The sequence below is a fragment of the Hippocampus guttulatus genome, chromosome 22 (assembly GCF_054856545.1).
Source record: "Hippocampus guttulatus isolate MCC_2025c chromosome 22, RoL_Hgut_1.0, whole genome shotgun sequence".
NCBI classification, from domain to species: domain Eukaryota; kingdom Metazoa; phylum Chordata; class Actinopteri; order Syngnathiformes; family Syngnathidae; genus Hippocampus; species Hippocampus guttulatus.
This window is the reverse complement of record NC_141282.1, coordinates 7,069,037-7,083,572: the sequence shown is the minus strand read 5'-3', so window position 1 is coordinate 7,083,572 and position 14,536 is coordinate 7,069,037. Positions and strand designations below refer to the sequence as shown.

General features: G+C 47.9%; 3 protein-coding genes across 5 annotated transcripts; 2 read left to right on the top strand and 1 right to left on the bottom strand.

Moving 5' to 3' along the window:
* The first annotated feature begins 20 nt into the window (after positions 1-20).
* On the top strand, positions 21-1,907 carry LOC147186333 (dnaJ homolog subfamily B member 9-like). Of its 2 annotated transcripts, none has more exons than XM_086103442.1 (3): positions 21-285; positions 540-806; positions 988-1,907. In XM_086103442.1, the coding sequence occupies exons 2-3, from the start codon at positions 590-592 to the stop codon at positions 1,422-1,424; spliced, it is 654 nt and encodes a 217-aa protein (XP_085959568.1). In that variant the 5' UTR covers positions 21-285; positions 540-589; the 3' UTR covers positions 1,425-1,907. The 2 variants fall into 2 exon arrangements, with proteins under 2 accessions (XP_085959568.1, XP_085959569.1); XM_086103443.1 differs by having other exon boundaries at positions 203-285; positions 559-806.
* Positions 1,908-2,277: 370 nt separating this feature from the next.
* On the top strand, positions 2,278-3,035 carry ndufb2 (NADH:ubiquinone oxidoreductase subunit B2). Its single transcript, XM_086103356.1, has 4 exons — positions 2,278-2,476; positions 2,591-2,735; positions 2,819-2,891; positions 2,960-3,035. Exons 1-3 carry the CDS (start codon positions 2,391-2,393, stop codon positions 2,888-2,890), a joined length of 303 nt encoding a protein of 100 aa, XP_085959482.1. The 5' UTR covers positions 2,278-2,390; the 3' UTR covers position 2,891; positions 2,960-3,035.
* A 36-nt stretch (positions 3,036-3,071) lies between these two features.
* On the bottom strand, positions 3,072-13,279 carry kdm7aa (lysine (K)-specific demethylase 7Aa). 2 transcript variants are annotated; one of them, XM_086103354.1, is made up of 18 exons: positions 13,146-13,279; positions 9,478-9,563; positions 9,269-9,386; positions 8,886-9,046; positions 7,834-7,975; positions 7,576-7,762; positions 7,327-7,489; positions 6,659-6,746; positions 6,480-6,586; positions 6,300-6,391; positions 6,134-6,220; positions 5,751-6,023; positions 5,550-5,677; positions 5,274-5,410; positions 5,115-5,206; positions 4,881-4,993; positions 4,467-4,801; positions 3,072-4,384 (listed from the first exon to the last, which is right to left on the bottom strand). In XM_086103354.1, exons 1-18 carry the CDS (start codon positions 13,241-13,243, stop codon positions 4,296-4,298), a joined length of 2,496 nt encoding a protein of 831 aa, XP_085959480.1. In that variant the 5' UTR covers positions 13,244-13,279; the 3' UTR covers positions 3,072-4,295. The 2 variants fall into 2 exon arrangements, with proteins under 2 accessions (XP_085959480.1, XP_085959481.1); XM_086103355.1 differs by lacking the exon at positions 13,146-13,279 and adding an exon at positions 10,309-13,120.
* Between the last annotated feature and the right edge of the window lie 1,257 nt (positions 13,280-14,536).

Genomic DNA, 14,536 nt, shown 5'->3' with positions numbered 1-14,536 from the left:
ATATATAATACCGCCCGCCTGTAAAACGACACGTCTATTCTGTAAAACGAAACCGGAAGTACTCGAAAGTATATACCTCCTGATTAATTTAGCTTGAGGCTACGTGGACATCTTCCACCAATCAGAGGGCTTTGAGTTAACACGTCAGCGAAATCGTCCAATAGCGTTTCGAGTCGTGGTGTTTGGCCTCTGGAATGCATTTCGTCAACAAACGTTAGCTTGCGGTTTCGTATCAGCTGGAGCTGTCAGCATTCGGCAGCGTTCCCGGCCTCTTCGGTGACCCAGGTAATCAACATTTAATCATATTGATTCTGTTTGTTAACTACAGTTTAAAGAGCTTGATGTGGGATTTAGGAAAGTGCAACGTCCTTTTCATTTAAAATGGCGAGTTGTCATTTTCTTGTGCCTGTCAAGGTTTCGATTCGGTGACGTTTTAAAATTACCTCGAAACAGTCGGCCGTGACTCTTCTTGATTAGTGCTTTATTGGGCACAACGTTTGCACTCTTTCTAAATGTAAAATATAATGTGCTATTAACAGTTGTCAACATCCGCAAAAGGTGCCCAACAAAAAGGAGCCCCAAGGCAGTCATGGCCACGGTGCAGTGCATGTTGCTGCTCGCCTTTCACATCTTGCTCATCTCCGAGTTCATATTGGCCAAGAAGGACTACTACGACATCCTAGGGGTGCCCAGAGATGCCTCGGAGCGCCAGATCAAGAAGGCCTTCCATAAACTGGCTCTCAAGTACCACCCGGACCGAAACAAGGGCTCGGATGCCGAGGCCAGGTTCAGAGATATAGCTGAGGGTAAGGAACCCTTTGCATTCGGAGGAGCAGGAATATTGTAGTCCCCAGAAAAATTGTGCGTTACAATTCACAACGGCTTGCATACACTGATAAAAGATTGACTTGATTGTTTGATTTAACAGAGAGCAGATAATCCTGTACAAGCTATTGAAAAGTAAAATTCCCCTTTGCCTTACCTCAGCATATGAGACATTATCGGACGACAAGAGACGTCGGGAGTACGACCAGTTCGGCCATGGCGCGGGGCCGCACGGTGGCAGCGGAGGAGCAAGTGGCAACTTCAACTTCCGGCAGCACTACCGGTCGTTCAACGTTGACGACATCTTCAAGGACTTTGACTTTTTCGGCGGGCACCAACACTTCCACTCCCATCATCAAGCCCACAAGAAGAGGTTCTTCCACCAGGCCGCTGGAAACCAACAGCGAGGGCCCTTTGGAGGACGAGAAGGAGAAGGGGGACTGTTTGATGACATGTTTGAGGACTTGGAGAAGATGTTCTCCTTTAACGCGCACACTACCAGAAGTGACAGCAGATTCCAGCGCTCAGCCAAGCAGCACTGCAGGACAGTGACGCAGAGGAGGGGCAACATGGTGACCACCTTCACCGACTGCTCCTGAGCGGGGAAACAGACATATTTAGTTTGGAAATTAAAATGCTCATTTATAACGTGGCTTTTGGTGAGATTTACATTCAAGGAACAAAGTTGGTTTCCAGTCACTTCCAATTAGGTCAGCTTCTTTACTTTGCTCAGGAATCGACATAAAGCTCGTGGATTCTTTGCTTCAACAAGCTGCACTGGGGTGTTATTCTTTGTGAACAAGCCGGGACTGAATAAGAGACACGTTTGAATTTTCAAAAAAAAAAGAAAAAACAAGCACTATTGTATTTTGCTGGAGATGTTTTTCGATATTTTCTTGTTAAAAACAAAAACCTCAAGTTGATCATGTGCAATACTCAGCACTTTTTGCTCTTCATGTCACCGTTTTGCATAGACAGTGCCGTTTCATTAATCATTGTCTAAATGTCTGCACTTTGTGTGTGTGTGTGAGTGAATTGGTTGGACAATGTTTGAACACGGAATAAAAAAAGTTGCAATAGGACATGTTACTCTTCATCTGTGTGCTCAATTCTTATTTTTTGGGACAGGAAACTTGCAGGTAAATGGCACTACAACACAAACGACCCTAACGTCAAACACCGCTGACCACACGTGGCACCCTGCTGTTAATGAAGGACGAAAATAATGATAGAATAATTATAATAAAAGTTCTAATAAATTTGGAAATCATAGCCCTGGGGTGGGAGAAGGGTGCTAAACCCTTGAATGGGAAAGCGTTCAACAAATCTGCATTTTTGGATTAGTTTCGCTAGAGAGCGCTATGTACATTAAAAAAATAGCTTTTCTCATTCAGCCAATCAGCGCGCGGCAACAAACGTGATCCCGTTCCCGACCCCTTGTCCAATCAGCGGCCTTGACGTAGGAGCACCCTTCTGTTGACTCGGGAAGGTGACTCCTCGGCCTGATTCTGGTTTATTTGTCATTTTAAACCGCATATGCTGTAAAATAGCTATTATTTACAGTCATGTCTTCTTTTGGGAGGATGTTGGGCGTACTCCGGGGTGGAACTCGGCTTATTAGACGTGGTCCACAAAGAATAATGACGAGAAAGTGAGTACGCCACTAGCCTCTGATGCTAGCATGCTAACGAGTCGTTCCAATGGAGCCAAATAGCCAAATGGAGTTGTTGACGGGCTCACCTCTGTGTGTGTGTTGGTATTGTAGGGCAGGCGGCGGGCCTCACATCGAGCCGCAGTATAGGCAATATCCTCAACTCACCAGGAACCAGAAGTTCCAGTCGGAGTTGATCAGCGGTGCCATGTGGTTCTGGATCCTCTGGCACTTGTGGCACGACCCGGATGCGGTCCTGGTAAACGATAAAAGCATCATCACATTGGTGCAATCTCCTTCTGTGCGCCCAGGGACTGTGACGAGTATGTTGTTCTGCTTCAGGGTCATTTTCCTTGGCCTGATGCTTCAGAGTGGACAGATGAGGAGCTTGGAATTCCAGCGGACGACGAATAATGTGATTTTGCACCTATTCAAAGTTTGTGTTAATATTCATTGCGCTTACCTTGTTGTTCTTCTTTGCAGTTCATCCATTGTGACACCACCTCACAACTGTTCCCCACAAGTTGTCATTGTACATACAATAAATCTTCTAACATTCTGTCATGCGTCATCAATAATGAGCCTTTCCACTTAATTAGTTTTGCTCGTTTTATTTACACGCAATTGTTTGAAATGCACAAACAGTGTGTCAGCTTGCCAGTGTTTGAATCTCATTTGTTGTTCAGAATGTAAGCAATTGGGGACCCATCACACTTTGAACACAAATGCCAAAAGTGAAGGGAAAGAAAAAAAAGGACTGCAGTGGATTTAACAAACCTACAGGAAGGAAAGCGACAGCAGCGGCTACGTGAACAATTACAAGCATGTGTGCTGAAAGTCACTCGCGGGTTGTGTGCGCATCAACCTGAGCAGAGCTTAAAGCTACTTGTTTTGGGATGACTGAATCACACTGAGCAATGCTTTTTGAAAGAGTCAACAGTAGGGAAACGAAAACAAACATGAAAACGTGAGAACATCCGCATTTATGAGGTGGCTGGTCCTTTTGATTCTGTTCATGGCATCATTCCCTGAGTCAACAACTGTGAAAATCAGCACTATTTTAAGCTCCTTACAACCTCTCGGCACCACAGTGGCTCAGAATACTAAGTGGCACGAGTGGATTGATGATTAAAAACAGACCCGTTCTAGTCGCACATGGCCCAGGAAAACGACAACAAAAAAACCCCACACTGGCTACAGGGAGAATAAGAATTGATAATTAGTACATCAGCTGCTACACAACAAGATGACAAGCATATCAACGCAAACACGCCACATTTACAGAAAAACAAAGATTAAGAACCTCCAAAATATAATAAAATTGTATCTCTTCATTAATAAATACATCCCAAAAAAATCACAGACAAAAGGAGAAATAAATTAAGCGGAATATCCATGAGCTTTTTCTTTGTGAAAGATTCCTATTCAAACCAACAAGGGGCAGCAATAAGCTTGTATCAAAAGCAAGGAAGAAGAGTGGAAAGGGGAAAAAGCTGCTGCCCTTAAGATTTTTTTTTTTATTGCTGGTGAGACTTACAAAGCATGAGCACCATTTGTGAAATCTGCCACCCCGAAAAAAGAATTAATGAAATAATCACAACCTGGCGTCAAAAGTTGTTTGGTAAACCTCATTGTCCTCGTCCTCCATTTTAATGCCCGCAGTCGCTCCCTTCCTCCTCAGTTTTCTTTCGTTAGTGTGCTTGTCGTGAAGTGGTGCATGACCCTTTGTCGTATGTCCTCTTCACCCCGTCTCACTTCTAAAAAGCACAAAAGTGTCCAAATAGCTCATTAAAAAAAGGGTCTTTTTTTTTCCCCCCCCTTAGACAAAAACACGACTGTGTCTGTTGATTTTCAAAATCTTGCCGAGTCTCTGCTTGGCGGTGGCCATGCCTTTTTTGGGACGTTTGCCTGAAAACAAAGACAAATGAAAACAAACATAAAATAAGAGAACATCTATGCGTACACGTATCAGATGAATTGTTTGTCACACCTTTTGTGGCTTGATTGCTGACGGGCGGGGGGTTGGAGGCGTGCCTCTTGGAGGGGTGCAGGGGCGGCGACATGTTGGGGTCACAGTACTGGTAATGGTGCTCTGGGCTGGGCAGGCCCTGATTGTCCCAGGCCTCTCTGCTGTTGCCTTGGCTGTCCATGGGGCTGGCGACTCCCTGCTGGTGGGGCGCCGGGCCCCGCTGCCCCGCCGGGCCGGAGGACCACCACGGTTCCTGGGGCGAGGCTGCCTTCTCCGGCTTGGCGGGGTACAGCAGGCCGGCCATGGACAACATCCCCTGAATGGCTTCTTCCGTGCTGGGTGAGGTAGGACGTTCTCTGAGGGGGCAACCAGAAAACTGTCATTTACCTGCAGTGCCACCTAAATATGGTCGTCCGTCCTGTGAGGGCTAATTACCGTTTGAGTGGTTTCTGGCGAGATTGGTCCAGCTCGATGGTGTGTCCTTTCTGCCTTTGCTCCTCTTCCTCAGATTCCTCGTCGGAAGAGGACGACAGCGGCGACACTTTGAGCTACAGACACAGAAATTTACTGAGCATTTGCTCTTTAGTCCTTTTCGAGCAAAAAAGAAATTAGCTGGCAAATGTCCCTCTATGACCGCCATACTTTTGACCCAATTAGATATGTCCATACCTGCGTGGGGGCGTCGCTGTCCGAATCCACATCCGATGTACACATGTGTCCCGACACTTCTTCCCTGAGTTCGGTCTTCACTCTCTCCACATCTGCTATGCAGAAAAAAAGTGTCAAGACACAAAATGATTGACATAAATCAGTATCATTGTAGCTCACCAATAATTTTGTGGGCGTCGGCGTGTAGTCCCCGATTGATCCGGTCTGACTTGATGTCGGCGCTTTTGTTGGCGCCGGCGGTGACATGCCTCTCGGACTCCGTTTTGACCGGGCACGCTGCGGGCCGCCTCATATCCCTGATAGGTGAATAGCAAGCGAGATCATGACCAAGAAATGGAATAAAAGTGGCTACTCATCTTTTAAAACCAAAACAATAACGAATCAAGTCCAACATATTTACCTCACACGGAGGAAAGCATATGAAAGTATTCTGACCGTATGATCCTGCCGTTGACCAGCATGAGTCTGAGGTGGTTCTCCTCCAGGGATTCTGCGGCAGCGGCGGCCGAGGCCGTCGACGCCTTGTTGAGCTTTCCCCGCACCTTGGCGCAGAACGCCGGATCCTGCCAACGGCAGATAACAGGTCAGAGCCGCCCAAAGGCATCGTGGGACAAGAAAAACCAAATCTTCCCTCACCTCCTCCAGGGGGCCCACCTCCAGCCTCCTCAGCACCTCCCTGGTGTGTCTCTCCAGGATGTCCAGGTTGGACGACGTCCGGGGCGTCTGCCGCTGCTGTTGCTGCTCCCGCAGGCGGCGGGCGGCCCGCCTCGCTTGCCGCGCTTGGCACAGACGCTCTAGGGTGGCGCGAGTGGACGGGCACCCGTTGAATCCTCCGCCGCCCCCGCAGACGCTTCCCTGAGATTTGAGCGGCTTGACGCCAACGCCCCCTCCTCCGTTGCTCGGTTCCTCCTGTGGAGCAAGACGTACTTGGGAGTTAAGCCACAATAATATTGGTCACTCTTTGCAGAGGATAAAGAATACGCCTGCTGGCATTGTTATAGTCTTGTCTTGAACCTGACCTCCAGGTGTCGTATTTCCTTGGTGAGCTCTTTGATGAGATGATTTGGCCTGATGTTGTCGGGGACCTCGCTGTTGGGTTGAGTCACCTGGACAAGACGTCAAGGCAAGAAATGCTGAAAAAAAAGACGTGACGGGCTACGGAGGAACACGGTGGCGAGAACTAACCTCTCTCTTCAACCACGTCTTGAGTGCACAGATCAAAGCCTTCACGCCCTCCGTGAGGTACGTCGGAGGTGGACAGGTGTCTTCTCGGAGTTCTGACGGTGGACCCCAATAAAATTTGTTTTCACTGTTTCAACTGCTTTTGCGAAATCAAATATCATTTTTACAAATCGCCAAATTCACCTTTGAGAGTTTCCAGAAGATTCTTGCCCACATACCAACAGATGGCCTCAAAGTAAGGGAACTTGAAGAGGTCCGGCGTTTTCAGACGGCGCTCCATTTCGTAACACCTGAGCAACAAAACAAATTGTCACTCATTCATCACGAATCAAAGCCACTGTTAAAAAGTGGCGCGTTTTTACCTGAGCTGCATGCCAATGTTGAGGTTGTGCAGGAAGTTGCCGCCAAACGCCATGCAATCCTGAGAGGTGAGGACAGCGTGAATCCAGCCTGCAGGGGGCGCCACAGCGTTAGGATGACAACTTCAATGTGATCCAGTGCCAGCCTGCTCAGGGCATTATCTAATCCAAACAATCCCCACTCTGTGCAACTATTATCTTCACGCACACGCAAATGGGAGATAAACAGCTTTTCCTTGAACAACTCTACATGAGAGAAAGCAGATTTGAGTGGGGGGTTGGGTGTGAGGGTGCGACAGCCTGACCATGCTGACCTTCCGCTCCCACTCAATTCCAACCTCGGACAAAGAGAGCCACTGAGGACAATTTAGCAGTTGGCGCCACTGACACTTTGATTGACACCTTTGGCCAAATACGGATACTTGGTTGCTCTCTACTGCCGTAAATTTCTCATGTATCTGAAGCCTACTTAATAAAACCCCCAAAATTTTTTACTTCCTACTTTGGAAAACCGACATCTGTCGTTTGTACTCCTTTCTTTGTCAAAATAGGTTTGCTCATTTTTGTAACGTTAGCGGATGATGACGACATAACATTTAAAAAACGAAAAAAAAAAAGCCCAAACGTATCATTCCTTCTGAAGTACAAGTACAGTTTCCAAACATTTGTACCTGTGGGGATGAGCAGCGTGGTTCCCTGAGGCACCACGCACTTGTAACACTTGTCCACTTTGTCCCCGAAAAAGACCTCGCTCTGATTGGGCGAGGAGCTCCAGGCCTCGTAGAGAGCCAGGTTGGCAGGCGTGGGCCTGATCAGGTAGAAGACCTTCTCACCCTGACGGAGACCACAACACCACAACGTTCATTTCCCTCTTCTCGAGCGGGCAGATGTGTCCAAATACGTCCCTATGTCCCACTCACCCAGAGGACGTGGTACCACACGGAGGTGCCGCCAAAGTCGATGTGGAAGTCGGTGTAGCTGTCCTTGACGCCCATCAGGCAGTACTTCTGCACAAAGGGCTTGGGGAAGAACGAGTCGTCTGGCCAGTAGTTCTCCACCCAGGACATCTTTTGAGCAACGTCGGGCACCTCCACCAGCTTGGACATCCTCCAGAGAGACAAAAACATTTGAATTGGCACGAAGGAGCAATGACGGTCCGTTTGGGAAGCGGTGCTCACTTGGTGTCGGAGAACTCCAGGCTGATGAGGTTGAGCACTTTGGGGCGATGTGGGCCGGTGAAATACTTGATGAACTGGCTGAGCTTCATCTTGGTGTCGGCTTGCCGCGCGACGTCGATCACGTCGATCACTTTGTCGCCGCCTGCGGTCAATGCAAGGCATTACGCCGCCATTGAGAGGCAGACTTGACGCGACAAAGACACTGATTTGCATTCAAGGTATGATAGACTCTCCAGTGTGACCATCAAACATGGCCAGCAAGTCCCAAAGGACGGAGTGGGAGGAACGACATGCACGGAGTGGCATGTGGCGGCCATCTTTTTACACAGCCGAGGCTAAACAAACGCTAGCAAAAGATGGAGGCTAACGTCTGTGATGCTACAAATCACACCGGGACAACACATAGGGTTCTGCAGCTGCTTCTTCAACTTTCCCTTCGAACACACACAGACAGACACACACACACGCTCGCGCGTGCACATACACACAAATCCGCACACGTGCAGCCCAGCTGGCCTGCATCTGACATCATCTAACAGTCTCACGGTCAATGTGTCCCCCCCCCCCCCCCCCAAACTAATAAACTTCTCACAATATACACCATTTTAAACTAAACCTAAAGCTGTCATTTTCCGTAGGCGTAAAAAGCAGGATTTCAGGGTGTAACTAAGATTTTTTGTTGTTGTTCTTCTTTCAAATTTCAAAGACAACCCGCGAAATAGCGAGACCATAAATCTGGAAGTCACAATAGAGGCGGTTTCGTGGATGGGCAAGTTGTGGGACATGAGTGCTTCACGATATGTAACGCGACACCCGGGTGTCTGCCGCTAACACCTGTGCTTCGCGTTCCCAAGTCAGTGGAGTGTGGTGGTGGGGGGGGGGGGGGGGGGTTACAAGCAGTAATGTGAACTTAATGATCCACACAGCAGGACAGGGCGAGCTAACAGACTTGGAAGAGGAGTCAGCAAGCTGCAGGCGAAAACAGAGGCTTACCACCATAATTTTCCTCCCAAAAACGCAAAGGCTATTTGACAGCGGACGCGGCGTCTTACCCACGTACTGCTCCACGTCTCGCACGCCGAAGGTGGGAGGCGGCAGCTTGAGGCCCAGGCCTTCCATCTCGGTGACGGCGATGGGGTGGCGGAAGCCCGAGCGCTCCAGGTACTTGGGCGTCACCTGCTCGCCGCGCATGCGCATCACCACCTCCTCGCAGCTGCCAGGGGTGCAGCGACACAGACAAAGGCAAATGTCAACATTTGGACAATTCGTTTTTTGACACCTTCAACTTGGGAGTTGAAAGCTTTCGGGTTTCATTTCAAATTTCCGATATCATCTACTGAGCCGTGCTAGCTGCGCTAAAATTGTGACAAGGTTGTTTTCTTTTGCAACCAGTCATTTGCAACAGTGTGAATGAAGCCTGCGACTGGACGCGTACCTGGAGAAGGTCCTGCTCTGCAGCTCCTTGACAAACACGGGGGTGCCGGCTTGCACGGGCTTGGCTCCGTCGTCGGGCTCCGTGTAATCGTGGCGGTGCCAGTTGTTTCGCCTTTTCACTGGGAACCCCCCGCCCCCAAAGAGACATTAAAGCCAAGATACCTTTTGTTTTGTTTTTTTGGAGTTACGATGAGAAGCGGCATCACTCACTCAGGGAGGGTCCGTGTAGGACGTCACAGTTCGGACAGTGGTAAACGTCAATATCAACAGCATGGTGCTCCTCCACGTGCACGCAGCTGCAAACAAAACAGATTATTTCACAAACATGAGAGAGGACAGACATATGAGTTCACTCATCAGTAGGAAGCGTCGAATGTGTTTCACGGTGTCTTTTTTTTTTTTTTGCAGCCGGATTACACCAGGAGGCAAGATGTCCCCACTTGACCTAAAATAAAATGGCTTCCGTCTACGAGTTCAAAATAGCTGCTTGCTCCCGCTTGGCTCCCTTCGCCGAGTGATTCGGCCTCCAGGCATTTTGTGATCAACACAAAATAAGATTAAGAGCACGGCAGTCACTCTGCCAGTTTGAGCTGGTCCGAGCTGCGTGGTGGCGCAAGATGGAGGCTGTGCCTGCTATCAGCTTTGATCTACTTGCGGGAAAGTGTAAAAAGAAAATCCAAAGTGCAGGGAGGGCCATTAAGTGCTCAGGAAGCGGAGGGCTCCGGTGAATTCTTGACATTTGCCATGCACGCGGGCATGAAGACGTGTCCTGAAATGACTCGCGCGTCAGCGTGCGCTCAGAATGGGCGTGTTTGGAGGCCAGATGTGCCGGCTCCTCCCCGCCCACCCGAGCCAGCGAGCGCGTGACTTGGAAAGACACGTTAGCGGCGCTTGGCTGTAGCATCAGGCTCATGTTTCCACCATGTGCTTGCTTTCAGGAAAGCATGACTCTCTCTCTCTCTCTCTCTCTCTCTCACACTCACACACACACACACACACACACACACATTGTGTGTGCGCCAGCGAGCGACCTTAACTGACTTTTCCGCCGCAGCGGGAAAAAGGAAGAGGATGCCTTCTGAGCGTCACCCACGCCGGGAGAGAAAATTGTGCTGGGAAGTGAGGGGGCGCAAGCATTTCCTGCCTCCCACGAGACAACGACGGACGGCGTCATCTAACAGGACACATGACAATGTTAAACGACTGTGTTACAAGGTTACAAAATCCGTATTGTAATGTAACTTTGATATATATATATATATATATATATATATATATATACTGTATATATTTTAAAAAGACAAATATGCACATCAACAAATCACTCAAGTGCCGTCTGGACCAAAAACTGTATTTTGCATTCCACACTGTGGTATCTATGAACCCCCCGACCCCCCTAACTATGGATCTGTTTCAATGATGAAACGAATCAGACGGACGGACACGTTGGCGATTGTTGTGCCTTGGCGGAGGTCTGCCGAAGCGAGCGGAGATGAGCGCTCGGCTTGGACTGCATCCACTTCCCGTCATCAGGGGCCCTCCTCCTTCCTGTGTGGCGTATTCATTAGCCGGCGCTGTGAGAAGGCTTCATTGTCCGCGGCGGCGCACAAAAGGCCGGAGGCGGGCACGGCTATTATTTTAAGCTCGAAACAAGCATGCCGCACGGGGGAGGCGCTTACGCCCACATTAGGGGGACCCGGACGAGGTTCACTGGCCGGCTTCATCTGACCCCCCAGGCGCGGGCTCGTGCGGTCTGCCAGCCCTCCTTAATGAATGTAAACACAGCTTTTTAACAGAAGCTACCTGGACGATCCCCAGTGGCTCAACATCCGCTTATTTAGCGTCAACACCAAAAATCTTTGCCGTGCAGGCCATCCGTCTTCCTTTGGTGCGGCCTCACGCACCGGGCGTGACGTTGACAGATCGCATGGCGAACTTGGCTCCGTGTCATTGCCATCAATCACCACCCCGGTGCCGTCACAAATACTACAGTAGAACTTGAGGACGGCGACCCCACATGGATAAAAACCATAGCTGCAACTTGCCTGCGTATTATCTTATCTAATAACGCACTATTACTTTTTTAAAAATCTGATTTGTTGTGCTCCAACTGTGTGCACTCTTAACAGATTGGAAAAAAAAAAGTCCCGCCTGCGCTTCAGTCTCGAAACACAAGCGGTTTTCAGATGGGAGATGGGAGAATATACCACATTTCTTTCGGGTTTCTTCCTCAGGGGAAAAGGCTTCAAATGTCAAATTTTGCTGTTTCTGTCCAGGTCGGACGCGCCAGCATTTTTCCTTTTGTCGTGTTGGCACGCCCTCCCAGATTCTGCGGCCTCGATTTCTTTTGGCAGCGCACTTCATGCCATTACACAATCACTTCCGTCATTTCAAAGAAAGTGCTTTGTTGTTTTCCCAAAGTGCTGCTATGGTGATGCGGGCCCTCCCCCACCCCCCACCAAAACACAGCAAGCCAGTGGGCACAATAGCAGATCCCGACGACGACATGTGATGCAATTCTTTGCGCCACTCAGCCACAGTAAGTGACCTCGACGCTGAGGACAAGCTTTACAGGCTTGCGCCACTGAACTTGGATCAGTGACACACATACATAAAGTTGTGTAACAATGACTCACGGGCAGCACTGATAACATCACTGGCACTCTGACATGACTATGCGTGGAAGCAGAAGTTGCTGCGAAATGGCTGTCTAAAACGCCGGTTATTGCTAAATCATGTCAAAGGGGAATCGGAGATGTCGAATTATAACTTGAGCATTATTGGTGATTTTTGGCATTCATGTGACTTGCCTCACGAACATCTAAACCTAGTGATTTTTTTTTTTTTTTAGCTTCAAATACACGGTGGCTCGATTGGACAAACGGTCCAAAACGTAAATGCAAAATGAAAACACTTGCAAGGAGCACGGAGGAAACTATACAAAAACACAAATTTACTTCACTGTATGAGTGACTTTCGACTGAATTAAAATTTCACCAGCTTACTTTTTAATATTTTGTATTTTAACATGAATATTCGTGGTTTTATTCATTAAAGCAGCACTGTTTTCAGTATTCACACAAATATAACAAGTTCCCCAAATATGCTGATGTTGAGCGGGGTCTTCTCATAAGCAGTTCCAAATTCGGCCTCTAGGGGCCCCTCGACCATGTGCCTCAAAAAGGGGATTTAAATTTCTCAAGCTGTCAATCAAAAGCGCCACCATAATAACAAGGTCCTTGTTCTCGAATGTCGCCTTTCAAATCAAAGGGGGGACTCGAAACGGAACGTCACGGGCCCGATAGTTCCCAAAAACGTGTCACATTTTTGTTCAAAACAAGAATACGAGGGAGCCACGTTTAACAATGGAGGAAGTTGCTCGAGGAGCGTGCTGATGTAAATGCATTTAAAAGTACGCAGACATCACCTCGAATATCCCGACTCAGACGGCGAAGCGTTTACATAAAATAAACAGAAAAAAAGAGAACAAGAATGGATCGTTTTTTAAAACCAAACACGTCGCCCTGACTGACAACACATAGACAACACATAGACGACCCACGAATTGGGTGAATAAAACTACATGCGTCAAAGCTCTCCTTTGTCTTTCACATTAACTAAAGGCGGAATTTTAGACACGACATAATGTCGTTTCACGTGTAGCCCAATCCGACAGCAAACAATGCGGTTTCAAGGAAAAACGAGCCCACTTTGTAAGATCAACTCGCGTCAATAGACCATTTAAAGCCCCCGAAAGCTAAGCTAACTTAGCTACCGGTCCGACACTCAAGAGAACCGTCGCCTTTCCCGGACAAATTCGGGGTGTGTGTCCCCTCCAAAGGGAGCTAGGTCGAGGGAGGACACCTTAGCCCACATACCTGCCGTGGAACCAGTCCTTGCAGATGTCGCACTCGATCATAAACCGGCTCACGTCGTAGGGCTGCCGGCAGACACAGTACAGCGGGGTGGCCGCCATCTTGCTACTGTCCCCAAACAACGCAGGAATGATCGCGGCGGCGGAGAGTCAAGTCCGGTGGGCGGAAATTGCCGAAGTGCAGCCGAGAGAACCCGAAGCTTTGCCGAAGGAGGCGACCCTGTTGTCACGACATAAAGAGATCTTTTTAACTTTTCCCATCAGAGGAACGACAAAATGATGTCAACATGACCACATCCGTGTATTAAAGTGCACTTTACAATATAATAGTGATTGACTGATAGCTTGAACTTTATTTTGAACAAGCAGCAATACAAAATAAAGCAATTTAAACGCAAATGTAGAAAGTGTACAATACTAATGTGTATTTGACATGGGAGAGAAACACGAATGCAGGTATCACATTCCGTCAACTGTGTACTATCATACCTGTCAACTTTTCGGAGCGCCAACCTGTATAAACTACCAAAAAATCCTTATAACATACCAAAGCATTTTATATATCAAAATAACGGCAGAAAACCCCCCACAAAATTTTCAATTATATTTATTGTAGATCTCCATAATACAATGTCTGGTTAATGTCTAATCATCATTCTACTTAGTGGCATTACTGTGTTCAGAGTTGTATTCCTGCGTTACTGCCAAAAAAACACGTCTATTTGACGTGTGTCAAATAGAGGTAATGGGTTTGCTTAATTACAAGCAGCAGACAACCATGAAAGAGACAATCAACCTGCCCGCCCACCTCTCGTTACGTCACCATGGAGCGTGGCTGACATGCCCGAAGTGCTTGTGCGGTGAATAGGTATTTTTGGGGGCGGCGGGGGGAGACCACCACCACCCACCCTCAGGCCCCCAGCCTGATCGCTCACCACGCCCATCCGTGCAAATCTGCACGCAGGCCTTGTATCCCCTTTAAAACCACCCCAAAATAAAATGTACTCGTTAAATAAATGCCATGCAAGCATGAGACTGGTTATTTCGTTTCATCACTGAGTCTCGTTTTATATGTCCAGATTGTGTCCCAAAAAGCGACTTTGCTTTTAAGATACAATGGGGTGTTAGAACAGTATTTCATTCACTGCCGTCAAAACAAACGCCATTACTGTGTGAGCAGCTCCATCTCGTGGCTAAACGGAGTGAATACCGCACGTACAACTGGTCCAAAAAGTAAATTTTATGATCGATAAGGCGTTAAAAAGTTTCTCATTGATGATTTAACAGTATGTTTTAGACAGTGAAAAGTGCTAATGTGGCGTTTAATGAGATTAAAAAATGTACTGTGGCTGTTTTATTAATTTTAAAAATATAATTTCGTAGAAAGTTCATTAT